Source organism: Aulonocara sp. 'chitande type north' Nkhata Bay, linkage group LG22, assembly GCF_057382095.1.
Source record: "Aulonocara sp. 'chitande type north' Nkhata Bay isolate Kocher_YH1m ecotype deep benthic linkage group LG22, A_spYH_male_GT1.1, whole genome shotgun sequence".
Lineage (NCBI taxonomy): Eukaryota > Metazoa > Chordata > Actinopteri > Cichliformes > Cichlidae > Aulonocara > Aulonocara sp. 'chitande type north' Nkhata Bay.
This window is the reverse complement of record NC_141364.1, coordinates 14158800-14175383: the sequence shown is the minus strand read 5'-3', so window position 1 is coordinate 14175383 and position 16584 is coordinate 14158800. Positions and strand designations below refer to the sequence as shown.

General features: G+C 40.2%; 3 protein-coding genes across 7 annotated transcripts; 1 reads left to right on the top strand and 2 right to left on the bottom strand.

The window, feature by feature from the left end:
* Window positions 1-94: 94 nt before the first annotated feature.
* LOC147303788 (uncharacterized) lies at window positions 95-3384 on the top strand. Its single transcript, XM_086280265.1, has 4 exons — window positions 95-1893; window positions 2084-2440; window positions 2749-2836; window positions 2913-3384. The coding sequence occupies exons 2-4, from the start codon at window positions 2220-2222 to the stop codon at window positions 3072-3074; spliced, it is 471 nt and encodes a 156-aa protein (XP_086136391.1). The 5' UTR covers window positions 95-1893; window positions 2084-2219; the 3' UTR covers window positions 3075-3384.
* Window positions 3385-3741: 357 nt separating this feature from the next.
* On the bottom strand, window positions 3742-8076 carry dnajc8 (DnaJ (Hsp40) homolog, subfamily C, member 8). The gene is made up of 9 exons (XM_086280264.1): window positions 7945-8076; window positions 7318-7419; window positions 6716-6772; window positions 6537-6603; window positions 6162-6256; window positions 5979-6050; window positions 4531-4622; window positions 4316-4391; window positions 3742-4213 (listed from the first exon to the last, which is right to left on the bottom strand). The coding sequence occupies exons 1-9, from the start codon at window positions 8014-8016 to the stop codon at window positions 4094-4096; spliced, it is 753 nt and encodes a 250-aa protein (XP_086136390.1). The 5' UTR covers window positions 8017-8076; the 3' UTR covers window positions 3742-4093.
* A 698-nt stretch (window positions 8077-8774) lies between these two features.
* Window positions 8775-16495, bottom strand: LOC147303786 (heterogeneous nuclear ribonucleoprotein R). Of its 5 annotated transcripts, XR_015126857.1 has the most exons (16): window positions 16048-16495; window positions 15242-15402; window positions 15030-15148; window positions 14806-14913; window positions 14574-14687; window positions 14220-14396; window positions 13915-14050; window positions 13581-13786; window positions 13340-13489; window positions 13127-13248; window positions 12504-13042; window positions 10533-10593; window positions 10111-10178; window positions 9499-9559; window positions 9106-9212; window positions 8778-8961 (listed from the first exon to the last, which is right to left on the bottom strand). XR_015126857.1 is itself a non-coding variant. In XM_086280258.1 (12 exons), exons 2-12 carry the CDS (start codon window positions 15396-15398, stop codon window positions 10559-10561), a joined length of 1863 nt encoding a protein of 620 aa, XP_086136384.1. In that variant the 5' UTR covers window positions 15399-15402; window positions 16048-16495; the 3' UTR covers window positions 10378-10558. The 5 variants fall into 5 exon arrangements, 2 of the variants coding, with proteins under 2 accessions (XP_086136384.1, XP_086136383.1); XR_015126856.1 differs by having other exon boundaries at window positions 8775-8961; window positions 9499-10178; XR_015126858.1 differs by lacking the exon at window positions 10111-10178.
* Window positions 16496-16584: the final 89 nt, after the last annotated feature.

The following is a 16584-nucleotide window of genomic DNA, read 5'->3' as shown; positions in this document are numbered from 1 at the left end:
ACAGGTCTTTGGATGCTTGAGTGAACAAAAGGAAAATGGTGAGTATTATTTTCTAATTTGAAGTAATTTCTTTAACATTCTTTCACATTTTTACTGCAAACTGTCTCTTGGATTCCACTGGCACTAAAAGCTTTCATCTTAATTGAGATGCATGCGATTCATTCATATCAGATTTTATCATTTGCACATTTTACCACCTGCATTTTCAGATTACTGAAGTCTGATTTTATAGCAAATTATTCTGGGGCACTCTTCTCTGGATCATCAGCCACACTTTAGACTATCACTAGAGTCAGGGTCTTTTTAAGTGTATTCTTTTTTTTTTTTTAAATGGGATAATTTTCATCCTGGTTTCCAAGTATCTTAACTGTTTAATAGTTTTAGGCATTTTGCATACACTGATAAAATAAAAATAAAAAATCCCTAATGACAGGGTTTTTTGGCAGCGACTGTCGGATGTTTTTCCTCCACCAGTCCTATCCTGTTAACTAATCTCTCTGTCATTACCCTTTTAAATCTACGCTCAGCTGTCACCTCCTGAGGAGCAGAAGAGAGCTGAGCACAAGATCTGTTGCAACAGGTGTATAGATGGATCGTCATGTAGACTTCCCCACCTGTCAGTACTTTTATTAGTACTTTTATTAACCTCGCTGTCCCCATTCTTTCTCAAACAACAGCAGACCGAATAGAAACCCTGCTATGCATTAACCTTAAGAGAAAATGATAAAACTGAATCTGTTTAATTGAAACTGTGCTTGACTGACATACAAAGATGTGGGATGTAGGTTTTCTGGTCATTTTCTCACGTTTTCTAACAACCTGAGGAATGTCCAGTTCTTTGTGTTAAATGTAAAAACCTTCATATGCAGAATGGAAATAATCTGTATGGTAGAAATGCACTCTTGTAGCATCAAACACAGGTGATTCATGGTGGTGTGGGCAGGCTGAGACTGTCTGAAATTCCACACTAATATAGTATTTAGTATGCTTCAATAATGAGAGTCTTACCCTTAATATGTGTATATAATTGCAGTGTGTAGCAGTACTTTAAATGCATACCATTTCCAGGTAAATATTAGAGTATGTGGCACTGGATACTACACTAGCGTATAAATCTATAAAAGCAGTGCAGCAGTAACAGGATTTAAGAGGCACAGCTGGCAGCTCAATCTTTATGGTAAATCTTTATAGTGTTTAACAATAAGGTGCCAATTTGTTAATGATTGCTTGGTCTCGCACAGGTTGTTGGATAACCATTAACACGTGTTAATGGTTAAGTGACATGAACAGTAGTAAAAATATTGAGTATATAGTGCATGGTTTGGGATTTCAGACACTGTGAATGCTGTTTCTCTCTAGACCTGAATTTGTCTGAGTTCACTGTGAATGAAGCGAATCTGTGAATGAAATTGATCCTTCCAGTCAATGAAACTGTCTCGTCTTTGGGTAGAAGTCGTCCTCTGTGCGTCATAAAAGCGTCATCCTCCGCCTTCCACTTGATCAGCTCCCATCTGTCAGGCTTCCTCTGACCCTGTTTCCAAATAATTTCATCAGCTGCTAAAATTGACAATGAAAATTTTCAACTAAGTGTAGCTTAGTCGTCGTCAGTCCCCTGGATGTAAATTTTTTTAAGCATCTGTTTGCATGTGCAGATTTGTTTGCAGCTACTCTGTTGTTAATGAGATAAGCGACTGTTGCGTCCTCAGTTAATCCAATTTGGAGACCTGCAAGGTCATCAGTCAAATCCACATAAGAGCAGAGCGCTGCGGAGCGGAGGTGTCTACAGGTACACAAGCTGAAGTGCTGGCAGCAGAGCATTAAATGGATCCTTTGCTTTACAGCTTTGACAAATGATATCATCAGCCCATTGTGTCTACAGGAGAACGCACAAAGGTCAGTCATTGTTTCTTTAAACCATGTGCAACATGTTTTGTAAAATTGTGACTTTAGGGTGTCTCTTTTTGATGGACACAGACAAAGACTTTTCCAAATAAAGGATGGATAGTATTTTTTTCTTTTCTTTTTTTTTAAATTTCAATATAGAGGTATTAAAGTTTTCTCTGCTTGTACTTTTTATTTGCAGATTACAGTCTCCAATAAAAGCCTCACTTCTGCTGAATATTTATCCCAAACAAAGAGGCGCACCTTCATGCTGATATTGCCTTAAATACTCGGAAAAGTCTACCTGATAAATCAAGCGACATCTACAAACGGCGCAAATGGATTCCTTAATGTCACTGGGCGCTCCCCTGAAGCAGTTCACCAGCTGTGTGTCGGGGAAAAGCACCGCCAAGAGGGGCGCCGGGAGGAGCCAGTCTGTCCGCAGAAGCAGCTTCACCCGCAGGAGGAGCTTCAGCAGGAGGAGAAGCGTTCCCTGCAACAGCCAAAAAGTGCCAGACTCCTGGCTCAGAGCTTACCGGGATGAACTGAAGAGGGAAAGGTAAAAATAAATAAATAAATTAAACAGAAGCATTCATGTGATTGATTGAATTTCAGTTTTTAATGTGGTTTTGCCAGGGTGTGTGGAGTTTTTCACGATCACTTTTAGCTTTCTTTGCAATACAATAAACAGGAGTTAGAGTTGCTGTTGTATTTTAAGAAAACAATGATTTTCAGTTACTATCTTGTCATCAAGCTAAGACTCTTGGCCAGACAGACCTGGCTTAGTGAGGATAAGACTCTTCCTCACATGAATAAGCTCCTCGCCCATGTGCCACGCTAAATGTTGCTCTTTGCTGTTTGCCAAAGGAAACGTCAGCAAGCCATGCTGGCCAAGAAGAACGCTGAAAGGGCTGTCAGGAAAACTCAGTTCAGGAGCCATCACTGCCTCCCACGGGTAAGTGAGCAGCTACATTCAAATGCTACTGACTTATCAGCGTGTCATTATCTAACCTGAACACCTGTGCCTGCAGCAGAGCAACGCTTCCAGGAGGAAACCGACCCCGGCCAAGGACGACTCCTTCTTTGGAGCCTTTCAGGGCCTCAGTCTGGATGGATTGATGGGGGCTACTAATGCATCCCCTGCTGTGATGGCGCCTGGTGCAGGTGCAGGAGATCAGTGCAAAGTCATGTGAGATGGGACGCGTAAAGACGTTTAGATTTTTTCCAATGAGCCGCATGCTTTTGCAAATTTTTCTGCAAATGAGACTGGATGGAGAAAATGAGACTGGCTCTCACCATGTAACCCAAGAGGACGGGAAACATTTATATTACTCTGTATTTTCTGAAGTATTCTTTTTCCTTTGGCAGACAATGCTGCTTCTTATTTTGATGTTTGTTTTACAAATTATAGACTGTAGCTATCACCATTGTTTCATGATGTTTGCTGAGTACAACTGCAAAGAAAACTGAATTATTAAACTTTTATTTTATTTTCCCACTGTTCATTTTCAGTCTTTTTTTTTTTTTTCATTTTGTCCTTAAAAAAGCCAAAACAGAAACTAAGCAGTTTTTTAAAATTTATTTTCTCCAAAACATAACTTGGGAGTAAAATGGTGAGCTGCTTAAATTTACATTATGAATACACAGAAGACATGCACAGAGATGTAGGTTCTCAACAAGAATGCCTGTTCCAACAACACATTAGTAAATTTGTATCCAGTTGATATTCTACTTATAAAAGGAATCAATGACAGCCAGATAATAAGAAGCATAGATGCCACATAGCTTATAGATATCTGTATCCCATAATCTAGTTATTTCACTTTTTTCTGGAAGTTTTAACAGTTTTGGAGACCACAGTGAAGTAGGCTTGTTAAGACAAAGATTTATTAAAAAAACAAAACAAAACAAGGAGAACAAGAAAGCAAATGACAGCAAACCATGCTTCCACCCTCTGTCACACGAATGGAAGATGCATCATTTCTTTATTAACCGGGGCAGGTATGATCTCCAGCTCCACATCATAAATATGTACATTAGAAAAGCCAAGTACAAAACTACAGCTGTCGGGGTCGGGATGTTGTCCTACGACACAATGCTGATGGCTGTGATGATGATTACACAGATGACCGCAGACAACAAGGAGAGGATACACAGAAGTGTTTCTTTCATTTAAACAGTGGATTTTAATTGAGTGAAGTCCAGTTTTACATCATTCCCTCTGTTCCATTTTGACTTTAGGGGGCTTTAGGAAGGACCTGTTCTTCTTCTCTTTGCTTTTTCCTTTGGCCTGGAAGTTCCTCCAGCTGTCCACACGTCCATCTCTTGTTTCCTGAAGAAAATAAAAATATTATTTTTCAATTAAGAAATCCAAATAGCACAGTCATCGTGTTTCTATTTACAGATGCGTAACAACTGGCATACAAGAACGCACCTCAAAGTTTTTCTGCCACTCTCGCTGTCGCTTAGCGTTCTCTGCTGCCTCGATTTCTTCTTCTCTCGCCCTTTTCCTGGTAAATTGAGAGAAATCCAGGATGTTATGAATGAAAACATTCTCTGTTTCTAAAACAAACTACCAAGTGGTAAAGACGGGTGAATGTTTTAGTCATACAGAGCAGCAACCAAGTTCTTAAAAATCCCACCAATTACCTTTCATGCATTTCCTTTGCTTCCCTCTCCTTTCTCTTGATTTCCAGCTCTGCAAACAGCTTCATGGTCTGTTTGTACACTGCTTGCTTGAACTGGAGAGAAAGAAAAATAAAAAACACATATATGATATGAAGTACAGTAGTTAGCTCTGTTTCCTCATAGCAAGAAGGTCCCAAGTACTAAACCAGGGCTGACACGTTTGCATGTTAGGTTAGGTTAACTGGCAATTCTGAACTAACTGTGAATTCAGCTGTTCCCTTTAGCAATCACCACAGTGGATCATTTACCTCTATTCCTATTATCCTCTGTCACATAAAGCCTTCACTACTTCCACAAATCTTTTCTGTGCTCATCCCTCTTGTCTGGCAACTCTATCTTCAATCCAGTATATTTACTACCCCTCCTCTGCACATGTCCAAACCAACTGAGCCTTGCCTCTCTAATTTTGTCTCCAAACTGCTCAACCCGAGCCGTCCCTCTGATCTACTTGTTTCTAATCCTGTCTATTCTGGTCCTCTGGACGTCTTTTTGTCAGTGCTTTTTCATACATCATAGGAGATCTCGCTACCATCTTGAAAGCCTTCCTTTTCATCCTTCTGTCACAAATCACCCCCTCTACTCTGCTCTTCACCATTCTGTTACTTTAAATACCTGTGATCATCTATCTAAACTCATTCACCTTCACTGCCTTTTGGTAACACTGCTGGGCATTTATTCAAAGTACTTTAATTTCAATGGTGTCTGCCACATAAAAACTACACGCATCAGTCAAATCAGATTTAAAAAAATAAAGGTTTACAGAGTTTGCCCCAAAATATTGTTTTTTAAAAGCCTCTCCCCCCTATTAAGTTACACTTTGTGGAGGTACAGAAATTATTTTACTGCTACAATATAACCTGCATTATTAACATTGCATTAATAATATATCCTACAGCATTGATATTGCATTAAAGATGTTTATTAAAGCTATTGCCACCATATTAACCTTTTTATTACAGGTGCAGCTATAATTATTTTATACACATTGCATGTTTGTGCTCATTCAGAGTTGATGCTCAGTCTATTAAAGAAGGTTTTACACAACAGATATGTCTTCACAATCTATGTGTGATGCTGTGTGTGATGATGTGATGCTGCATACTCCTGAGGAAGGAGTGTGTGTGTTTTAATAAACTCATTGTTTGATTGCACTCTTCTGGGCCTCTGTTGGTTTGTTTCATTGCTCAACATTTATTGAATTCGGGACAACTTACTTCAATGTCTTTCCTGGAGCAAAATTCTGCTATTGGTTTGCAGTGCTAGCACGATCCCTCTTTTTTACATCTTGCTAGTCCAGTAATTTGTGATAAAGACAGAACTATTCTTCACATGCCTTCCCTTTAAAACATTGTGGTTCTGAAATTACAATAAAATTATAATAAAAGTCTCAGTACCTCAGTAGAACTTACCATTTCGGGATCATCTTCCTCTACATCCAGTGGTTTCCCTTCTTTCTTCAACTGTTTCCTTTTCTCTTTTACCTTTAAAATATAAAGAAACATCGCATTAAAAAAGTCCAGATAATGAAACTGAGTAACATGGAAAGGGGGGGGCGCATTAGATATTTTATTTTCATGGTGGAAAATACTCACCATATGCTCCACATATTCCTTTCCTGCATGAATCACATCTAAGGCTCTCTTCTTCTGCTCTGGATCCAGTAAGAGTTTGTATGCCTTGTCCACAGCTGGACATAGTATAACATTAAGGCTCGATTACAGAGTGGTTTTAATGTAAGATTAGCAGATAACTGTATCACAGAGGCTCTAACAAAGTCAAATTGTTGTTTTCATACTTTTTATTTTAATTTGTACAAAAACAACAATGAGACAGAAACTGGTTTTTAGGTTTTGTTTTTTTTCCTCCAGAGTTTATTGAGTGTCCAAATAGCCAATAAAACCCATTTTAATTAACTTGGAGCTGTACAAAAATACAAGCCAATAAGTGATGTACGTGAGAATTGTTACCTTCGAACGCTTTCTGCGCTCTGTCTGGATCGCCCTGATTTTTGTCTGGATGGACCAAAATGGACAACTGCCAAGTAAAAGAGATTTAAAATTAAAAACAAAAACAGCATTGCAAAGAACACGCCATGTCTGTAAAAATGAGGTCACTGAAAAGCCTCTCCTCCATAACACTTCCTTACCGCCCGAAACCTTTTCTTCAGTTCATCATCTGTTGCCTCTGGATCAATTTGCAGAACCTGAAAGAGATTTGAAATCGACAATTGTTAATAGCGTTGGATCTCATAGCATTGATACATCATAAGCAGTTAGAGCTTTGAAAAATATAATAACTCTTGGGTTCTGTTATTAGGCTTTGGAAAAGTTTGTCCCTGACAGGTAACTTTGGTCAATCACAGATCCTTTCAGATTGGCTGAGTGAGTAGTATGAGGAATCAAAATTATTGCACAGAATGAAGGAAGACTGTCACTTAAAAAAAACATGATTTGATTCCTAAGATCAGCACAACATTTAAAAGGGTACATTTTAAAATTGTTTCCTCTTCTTTGATTTAGGTCTAATAAGATACAGATATGAAAATAATAAGGAAGCATCAAGTATAAATATCAATTACATAAGTTCCTAAAAGCTATATACATTATTGCAGTTCCTTTGTTAATTAGAAGTGAAGTGTGAATGAATTATTAAAAATGCTACATACATACATTGATAGGTAGCATATTTAACAATGATAATAATAATTAAAAACAAAACAAAAACGACACCATTAGTGCACTAGGTTACCTCAAAAGGGTTGAGATTGAAGTATGATGCGCCAGGTCTGAGCAGTCTGTCAATCTGCTGCTTGGAGGTTAACACAGAGTCTCGCTTCTCGATCTGCTTCACCTTTAAAAATGAATAGCAGCAAAACAAAACAGTGAAAAACTTCACAATGCAAAGGTCCTGGCAAACAAGGCTTCCGGAATACATTTTTATTTTCTTCTGAATTATGTCAGCCAGCTCCGAAGAATGAAATACGAAGAACGAGAAGGATGCTCTTAATTTTTTCAGGAAGCTATCCTCATTAAATAAATACAGGTCAACATGTACACTGACCCAGCAGCAGCTTCATAAAAGGCCCGCCAACGCAGTAACTCCTATTAAGCAAGCCATAGTTTAGGTAACATGGCTTGTAGTACTAGCTGCTGATAATAATGAATAAAATAAGCGCAAATAACAGTGTTTTTTTTCGTACTAACAGAAGACTGAAGCTGCTCACAAACATCTCGTTTAACGTTAGCTTCTCGTTAGCTGATGTCAGCAGGCCTCGTAGGTGATAAACGCGGTAATCGCTCAATAACCGGCTTCAGTCGGTGCAAAGACAGCAACCGATACTTTAAAGTGAATAATCTAACTTTAAATCTGCTTTACCTCAGTGTAAAAATTTTGAAATAATTCATCCGACACATTATGCACAGAAGACTCTCCCTCGGCGGTCGCCATCTTCGCTCGGGTTTACATGTGACGTCGTGACATCACGTGACTACAGATTAAAAATAAACCTACGTAACGTAAGCACACGTTTTATAACAATTTTAAATATTGAAAAAATATGAAAGTGAATGAATGTGCTGGGTTAGAAAGGTTTAAAGTTTTTCAAATTAAAAACATTGCATTGGCATGTTTTGACATGACAGGAACTAGAAGACTTTACTTCCGCTTCGACGTTTTTTTAACCAACATTTAACATTTAGCGACGAAGGATTACAAACAGCGGTCACTCCTTCACGACGCTTTGCTAAAATCTTTAAGCTGGTGCAGGACTCTGTTGTAACACGTCTTCAGCCTTTTTTCCCAAACCAGCCCCCACTGTCGTTCACATCTGCGTATTCAATGTATCACACTTGACTGAACGTCTAAGAATATATACTTATAAGTGCTATGGTGCAGACATCCTGTGTGACTTATGCAATATTTATTTAAACGTTTAAGGCATGAAATTTCCTTTGCTTAGGTCAACTTTGTGCTTCCTGTATTTATTTGTATTGAGTGATGTGAGGCAGTGAGTTGAGTACAGTCAGCTTGATTGGCTGAGGTCTACAGTGAGCCACATATGCCCACTCTCCTATTGCCCATTTCCACTGGTTTGACTGGAAATGTGCTATGAGACAGTCAGCTATAGTTTACTGCACTCAGTGATTTCTAATGAGATCTCAGAAATGCTGTAGTGGTATAATATTGTGTTTATACAAAAGAAAAAAAATATGCACACACAAAGCTGCAAATTTATTTGTGCAATAACATGTATCAAACAGTCCGATACATAGATCGTTCCCTCTTCCAGCAGTAAATCTTTGAGCTGGATGAATGAGCAGTGGCAGCCTACTAGGCGGAGCCAAAGGCCTCTGATGGAGCTGTGGGTCACGTGTCCATCTTTTTCTTCGATTTCTGTCCAAAGACAAAAAAAAAAGGACATGTTTTTATTTATTTAAAAATCAAGCGCTATAAAATCTTCACATCTCTGATGCATAACATTGCTCCAGCTGAGAAGGGGATCATTTATACGATTACTACATTGCAAAACTTTCTGACCTCTGACTTCTGTTGAGCCTAACGTTGCTGATGTGCCCCCCTGGGTTCTGGACCTCTGCACCTTCCTCATCTTGTGGTATGTGGTTTATCATCAGGGATAGCAGTCCCTAGAAAACATACACAAAAAGCTTGCTAAAAGAAATCCTGGTTGATCGATTTTTAAACATTAACCATCAAACCCTGCACATGACTGTAGAGAGTCATATGATGCTCATTTATAAAATCCACAAAATCCATAACTTTATATATTTTTATTCTGAAAACCTTATAAGACTTACTTGCTCTGGGAAGTTTAGAACTAGGACATCCAACATTGTTTTAAAACATGAACTAACCTAAAAATAAAATCATATTTAGTCTTTCTGAGTATTACTTGATAATGAACAATCTTACCAATCAGTCCTTTCCATTTCTGTGAACCCATTCACATGGATGGGGGCAGCTCCTTTACTGCCTGGTGACAAGAGGCAACATATAAAGACACAGTTCTGACATGAGAGGCTGTTATGGAAACTCCAGCATTTGCAGGCACTTTAATCAAAATGTGTGTGTGTCAGTAACTAGCTCTACATCCCCGGCTTACCTGTGAAACACAAATAATGTAGCCCTTCTACTGCCATCTTGTGGCGGTAAAGGGTAAAGACATCAGTTTAGAGGTGCAGCCTTTGTTTAAACACAGGCCAGTCTCACAGATGTTTAAGTTAGCAGCTCAAAATCGGATTGAATAAATATGAAAAGTAACTTCTCTAGTAAATATGGACCCCCTAATTAACACCTATTCAGCTCTGAAAATAGCCAATAAGTGCAGCATCGGCAAAGGAAACAATGCACCACTGGTAGTGCTGGTGCAGAGCTGCTACCTCTAGTGGCACAGAAGGGGAAAAGTGTCCATTCCGCACCCACCGCCCAAATTAAAGAACGCGTGGAGACAACAGACGATTTTGGTGCAGTAAGCTGAGACAGGCAGCAGGTGTTTTGCATATTTTTAGGTTTACAAATGCTTACCAAATTCCTTGGCTGGCTGCCCTTCTGGCTGTTTAATCAGTCTAAATTTGTGCACGACTCCCATTGACCTTTAGATGAAAAATTGACATTATAATTGTGAATGAAGTACCCATTATTCCCATGTTCTCTAAACCCCAGAAATCTGCCGGTTTGAATTATTATTTTCAATGATTCTTCAATCAATTTTTGATTCTTCTTGATAGCCTGGAAAAGAGGAGAGAGAGAAAAAAAAAAATAATCACCCCCCCCCCCACCCCCCAAAAAAAAAAAAAAAAAAACCCAAGGAAAAAAACGTTGATTCACAGCAGAGTATATTAGCAAAGAGATGATAAAAGCATAGTGTATAATTAGGGCTAGTGTTTCTCCAGTGATTACAATTAGCTAGAGAAGAGGAGACAGTACTCTGTGCAAGGCTAGCTCACCCTTGAGTACCGTTCAGGTGAGTTCCTCATTCTAGCGGTGCCGCTCTCAATGCTTCTCCACCTAGGCAGGTTGGAATAAGAGGACAGACACATGAAACAAAATACAATGACACCATGGTACCAAAACGCAATGGCTAAAAGAAACAAAACAAAAAGTTTTCTAAACAGATCCTGACAGGTGATCGCTTGCTATAGCTGGAGGTGCGTTTTAGGAAATTTGGATGGTCAGATCCTTGGGGTCTTCAAAAGGAGAGAAAAAGACGATGAGATGATGTGCAGATTTTGGAAATTAGCTGCAGAAAATCCATTCCAAGTCAAATGTGTTGCTCTAAATGTTGTAAGGAGGTCAGTATCAGGACCACAGACGTGTGAATAATTTTTTTTCTACTATTATCCAAAACTGTCCTTGTCTTGAAAGTTTGTGGATACAGAGCTTAAGTTTCATAAGATGTCAGCCCTAAAAAAAGAGGGGAAAAAACAAAACACTGGAGCTGGGAGGTGCTGGAAATTTACACCTGTGAAAATCCTGTGTTAGCTACCCACTGCTCTCCAATTATTAAATGTTATACCGGTCAATAAAAAGCTCAATAAGCATTTGCATTATTTTCACAAGAGTAAATTGCTTTCCATCTTCTCGTCATAAACGACAGCATTAAGTGACGGTAGGCTGGTTGTTCACCGTTTGACAGACAGGAACAATCTTGGGTAATTGCAAGGAGTCCAATTTACAGTGCGGTCCCTTTAATTGTTGCTGCAACATTCACAACATGAATTCAGTGTGCAGGATATTACTGCAGTCTGAAGAATAAGGAATACAAAAAATAAATCCTGCTTTTGTATCATCCAGACACCTTTCGAATTCTCGTCCCGTTGTCTGACTGCGCAATTTCAGTCGTTTGTGATTAACCTTTGAGAGAGAAAGAATTTGACTTGGAAAAGAAGATATTCATCCAAATGAGAGAATTGAGATTAAAAATCAAATCAAATACTGAATGACAACACGGAATTTGAGTATCTGACAATTGACTGATGCTCAGCTGAGTTTTATTGAAACGGAACAAACGTAAAAGTTATAAATACAAAGAACATCAGAGAACAAACTGCTATGGCTCTTAAGGTAAGCCAAACCAAATTCTACTGGGCAAGTTTAAAGAAAACATAGGAAGTTATGGTATCAGTTTAAAAAACAAAAAAACACAATTTGTCTATATCTAGAAACGCTAGGCATACACTTTAAACATTACAAAACTTTGATTTTTCTTCCTTCCTGTGGATTCTTTTCTCCACCGTTGCAAAAACAAAAAGAAAAAAAAAATGACGTAAGAAAGCTCTACCATATGCATTTATTTACAAGCAAGTCCCTAAAGCAACTATGAGAAACCACAAATAAAGGGAGTACAAGAAGGAGAAGGGAGGAAAGGGGCATGGACAGAAACTTCCTGCAAGGCAATATTCATTATTTAATGTTGTCTCAGACTTTTTGAGAAGGAAATGTCCACTTTTTTTCTTTTTGTGTGTGTAAATGTTCATTGTTGGCTTTAAAAAGAACCAGGAACAAAAAGTAACAATAAAAGCGTTTTTTGAGTGTTTTTCTTTTTTTAAAGACACGTGTCCCAATGTAACCGTAGGAGTAGGAAATGATTCACCACAACGGTTACGTTCATTTCTTCAGCCAAAAGGCTTTCCAGCCAATCATCTTGAGCCAATTCTGGGGTCTGTCCATTTATTTTTATTTTTTCTGAGATATATACAGATTTTTTTTTTTCCACGAAGGATGAAGAATAAAAAGTCAATCAAAAACATTGTGGCCAATCTCCTGTTTGTTTTTTTGTTTTTTTATTGTTGTTTTTCTTTTTTTTTTCTCTTTTCTTTTTTTTTTGTTGCCAAATACCTTTTGGTGCATCTACTTCCACTGTTGCCCATAAGAATCCTGTGAAAACTCCATGGTGTCATTACTGTAACCATAGTTACCAGAATAGTCGGCCCCTTGCTGCAGGGGCTGCTGGGCGATGGGCTGGGACCCCCAGTTCTGTTGGTTGTTGGTCTGGCGGCGCTTGGAGTCAGGCTGGTTAAACACGTCTGCCTTCCTCTTTCCGCCGACGTTGCCGCCGCGATTGCCCCTGGCCCCGCGAGGACCGCGGCCCCTCTGAGGCTGGAAAGGGGCACCTCGCCCTCCTCGGCCACCCCTCGGACCACCGAGGGGTGGCCCTCTTTGGGCGTAGCCACCCCGGCCTCGTGTCGGTGGAGCTCCACGAGCCCTGGGAGGAGGTGGACCTCCCCTGCTGGGACGAGTACCACGGCCCCTCATGGTGTACACGTCTTCGTAGCCGTAGTAAGGGTCTTCATAGCCACCACGGTAGTCATGATAGTCGTAGCCATAGTAGTCATCGTAGTAGTCATCATAGCCATAGTAATCAGGTGGATAGGCATAGCCCCCTCGGCCACCACGGCCCCTGCCTCGGCCCGGCGGAGGCATGCGTGGAGGTGGATAGTAGTAGTAGTCATCATACCTGGAAAGAAGAAGATATCACTTCAAGCAGTTGATTCCTTAAATGAGAAGACGTCAGCTGACCAGTCAGATGTCTCTGACTCACCCCGCATTTCTGGTAGTCTGCCGAGCTGCTTGGCGCTCTTTCCTCTTCTTGTCTGGGGGCTTTGCCAAGACAATCTCAATTTCTTCTCCTCCCAGTTCCTTCCCATTCATCTCCTCCATTGCCTAATCAAACAAAACAATCAGTTTCTCATAAAAGAAACTCACGGAATCGTCACACAAGCAAAAAGGTTTGGCCAAAGCACGAGAAACTCACCTTTACGGCAGCATCCCTCTCTTCAAAATGGACAAAAGCGTAGTCTTTCAATTTCTTCACTCGTTCCAGCTTTCCAAACTGGGAAAAGGTCTTTTCAAGAAGCTCCTCAGTCACTGCTGTTGCCAGCTTCCTCACAAAGAGCACCTTTACCTGTAACAACAGAGGAAACAGTATGTTTGTCGCACTGGAATGCAGAGCATGCCTGATGTGTATTAAACAATGGGACACTAAAATCACTAACCTTAGCCATGACCTCTGGGTCTGGTTCAGCTACAGGGTCAGCCCACTCCACAGTGACCGGGTTCCCCCACACTTTGACCTTGCCGCTCATCAGGCGACGGCGAGCCTGTGCCGCGGACTTGTGGTCCTCATACTCGAGGAAACAGAAACCACGGTTCTTTTTCTTGTCATCCGGCTGATGATACAATATCACCTCTTGGAGACCCTCTGTGAGGTAAACAATAACATCTGACTTTCACAACCATTGTTGTGTGTGTTTATCAATCATTTTTAAGCACTGATAATTTGTTTAAATGAGTCTCTAAGAAACAAAAACCTGCATGTTAGAAACAAACCTGTCACTTTGCCAAAGTCTTCCAATATACTTTCTCTTGTTTTGTTCTTTGGAATCGATCCGACAAACAGGCGATTGTTTGCAACAGATATACAAACTCCCAAGTACTTGCCAGGGCGGATTTCATGGTTATCACACTGTAAAAAAACAACAACAAAAAAACCCCAGACAAGTTAACAAATGAGTGAAATGAGCTGAAAATACTGTGAAGCACAAGTTATTACACTTTCTAATAAGTAAACCTTTAAGTCTATTTCTCCTCAAGCTGTTAAAATATGGACTGATATTTCCCGCGACATTACTTACAAGCTTCACAGCCTTCTGTGCATCATCCTTATTGCAGTATGTGATGAAGGCATAACCTCTGTTCTGACCAGATAAAGGGTCCATCATTAACCTGAGGTCCCAGATGGGACCAGCAGACTCAAAGAGCGGCACCAGCTCATCTTCATACAAATCCCTGGGGATTTTTCCAACAAAAACCTGAGGAGAGGACAGAGGGGAAAGAAATGTGAGAGAGCGTAATGATTTGCAAAACATTACGCTTTTAGTCTTTATGAATGACATTTAGCTTATATTTTCTCAATCTTACTCAAATAATAAAACCCAGCCTTGGAAATCATGACAGACAATTTTTTAATCTGTCAATCACTTCTCTACCTCAGTTCCACTGCCTGGATGAGTGCCTTTGAACACATCCTCAGGTGGAGGACCCCCATATTTTCTCTGGCCTGTAGTGACATCCAGGGTGTATCCTGTGCGCTCCAACAGGGCCTGAAACGCACACACACACAAAACAAACATTAACTGAACTGCGGCTGCAGAGGCGTGTTTATATGACATTCAATCTGACCCGCTACACAAAAGAGCTTAGCCAAATGACTTTGTTTACCTTTATTTTTGCCTCATCTGGGCCCTTGGTGGACTCTTGTACCTTACTTCCTTGTTTTTCTCTCTGCCTGTAGGTCTTCATAACTCCACAAAGGAAAGCACTTTTATTCTGCAATGAAAAACAAAATCAAATGAGATAATCAATTTGCAACAATTTGTGTCAAGTTAAAACTCCTGTCAAGGGCAAATAGACATGGGTCTATTCATTTTCTCCTATGTGGATACCTGTACGTGGGACAGGTCGCTCTCTTTGAACTGCTGCAGCACAGTAAGCGCTCCCTCCTCATTGAATTCCCGCAGTGCATCGATAGCCCTTTCATCCAGGTCAACGTATGCCACTAGGCCTACGGGTACAATGGACGTTCAGCATCAGGCTCAGCTACAGAAAAGCAGCTATACATTATTCTTTTAGTGGAAATAAACAAACAGCCACTCACCTGTCTGGAAGATATTATCTAGACTTTCAGCTACTTTCTGGGGCAGCCCAGCATCAAGGAGGGTCTGGTAGTTCTCTGTGTGTGTTGTGGTCACATCCATAGGCTCTTCCTCCTCCTTTGCCGGGGCAGAACTACCGTTTACCTCAGCAGCAGCCATTCTCCTTCAGCAGCAAAGCAAAGAAATACATTTTAATGGTTCTTTTTAAGAGTTTATTTTACTTAAAATCAGACCAATAAAAAGAAAGATCCACGATCCTAAACTACATTTCAATCTTTATGTATGTCATCAACTCAAGTGCAGTTAATCAAGTTGATTTACAAGCTTTATGTTTTCTATTTAATTACAAAAAAATAAAAAATAGGACTCACTGGAACTGTAGTTCTTATAAATGTAATTTAATAACTATAATTGGCGTCGACACGTTATAATGTACTGCACAACAACAACCTGGTCACTTCAAGAAAACACGTACAGCCTCAGTCCCGCCCCCCTTCACATGCAGCTTGCAAGCCAGCGAAATGAATGCTTTTCTTTTTATGTATTTACGTCCATATGTTTTTGACCCCACAACACCCTCTTCTACAAGTAGACAACGCTGGATAGATTTTACAGCATTTTTAGTCAAGAGGGATCCCCGAATACGTTATCTTGCCCTTGCGGAAAAAACAAAACAATGATGATGGTTAGCTTTCTAGCTGGCTAACGAGCTTACATACGAAGGCCTCGCCGTGCAGAAAGACACCTTTCGCAAATCAAGTACACGCGCGCCCCGTACACGGGCAAACACACAGTTAGCGAAACTCACCAGAGCGAATCAGGAAACTAACTCCGACGGGTGTTAAAACGTGAAACGACTAGCCTATCGGACATACAAATAGTGTCTAAATGCGCGGAATATGTTTGAGTCTAACCCACGAGACAAATTTCCAGACAGATACGGTCTCGTCGTCGGCTCGCCGGAACAACGCCACTGCTTCGAAATCATCGCGAGATGTGGACGAAAACTCGCCGAGTATGTTCGTTTTGACAGGCCAGGCCGGGCGTGCTCGTATCGGACAACCTGAAGCTTATAGTAAGTTTAAGACGTATGCTTACCGCTTATAAGCAATGAAGTGAGCTGAGCTTAACGCCAACCAAACCAGGCGATAACCGGGGCCAAGCTCAAAAGGGCTTTGCAACTCAAACTAAGCGGGTAGCGCTGGGATCAAAAACGAGCCCTCCATCAGCTATCCAACCACGGAGAATGAACTATAACTGGCACCGCTTTAATCCAATGGGAGCCACATTTCTACATACAGGATCAGCCTCCTTTTTCTAAAAAACAAATCAAAGCTCAAAGTAA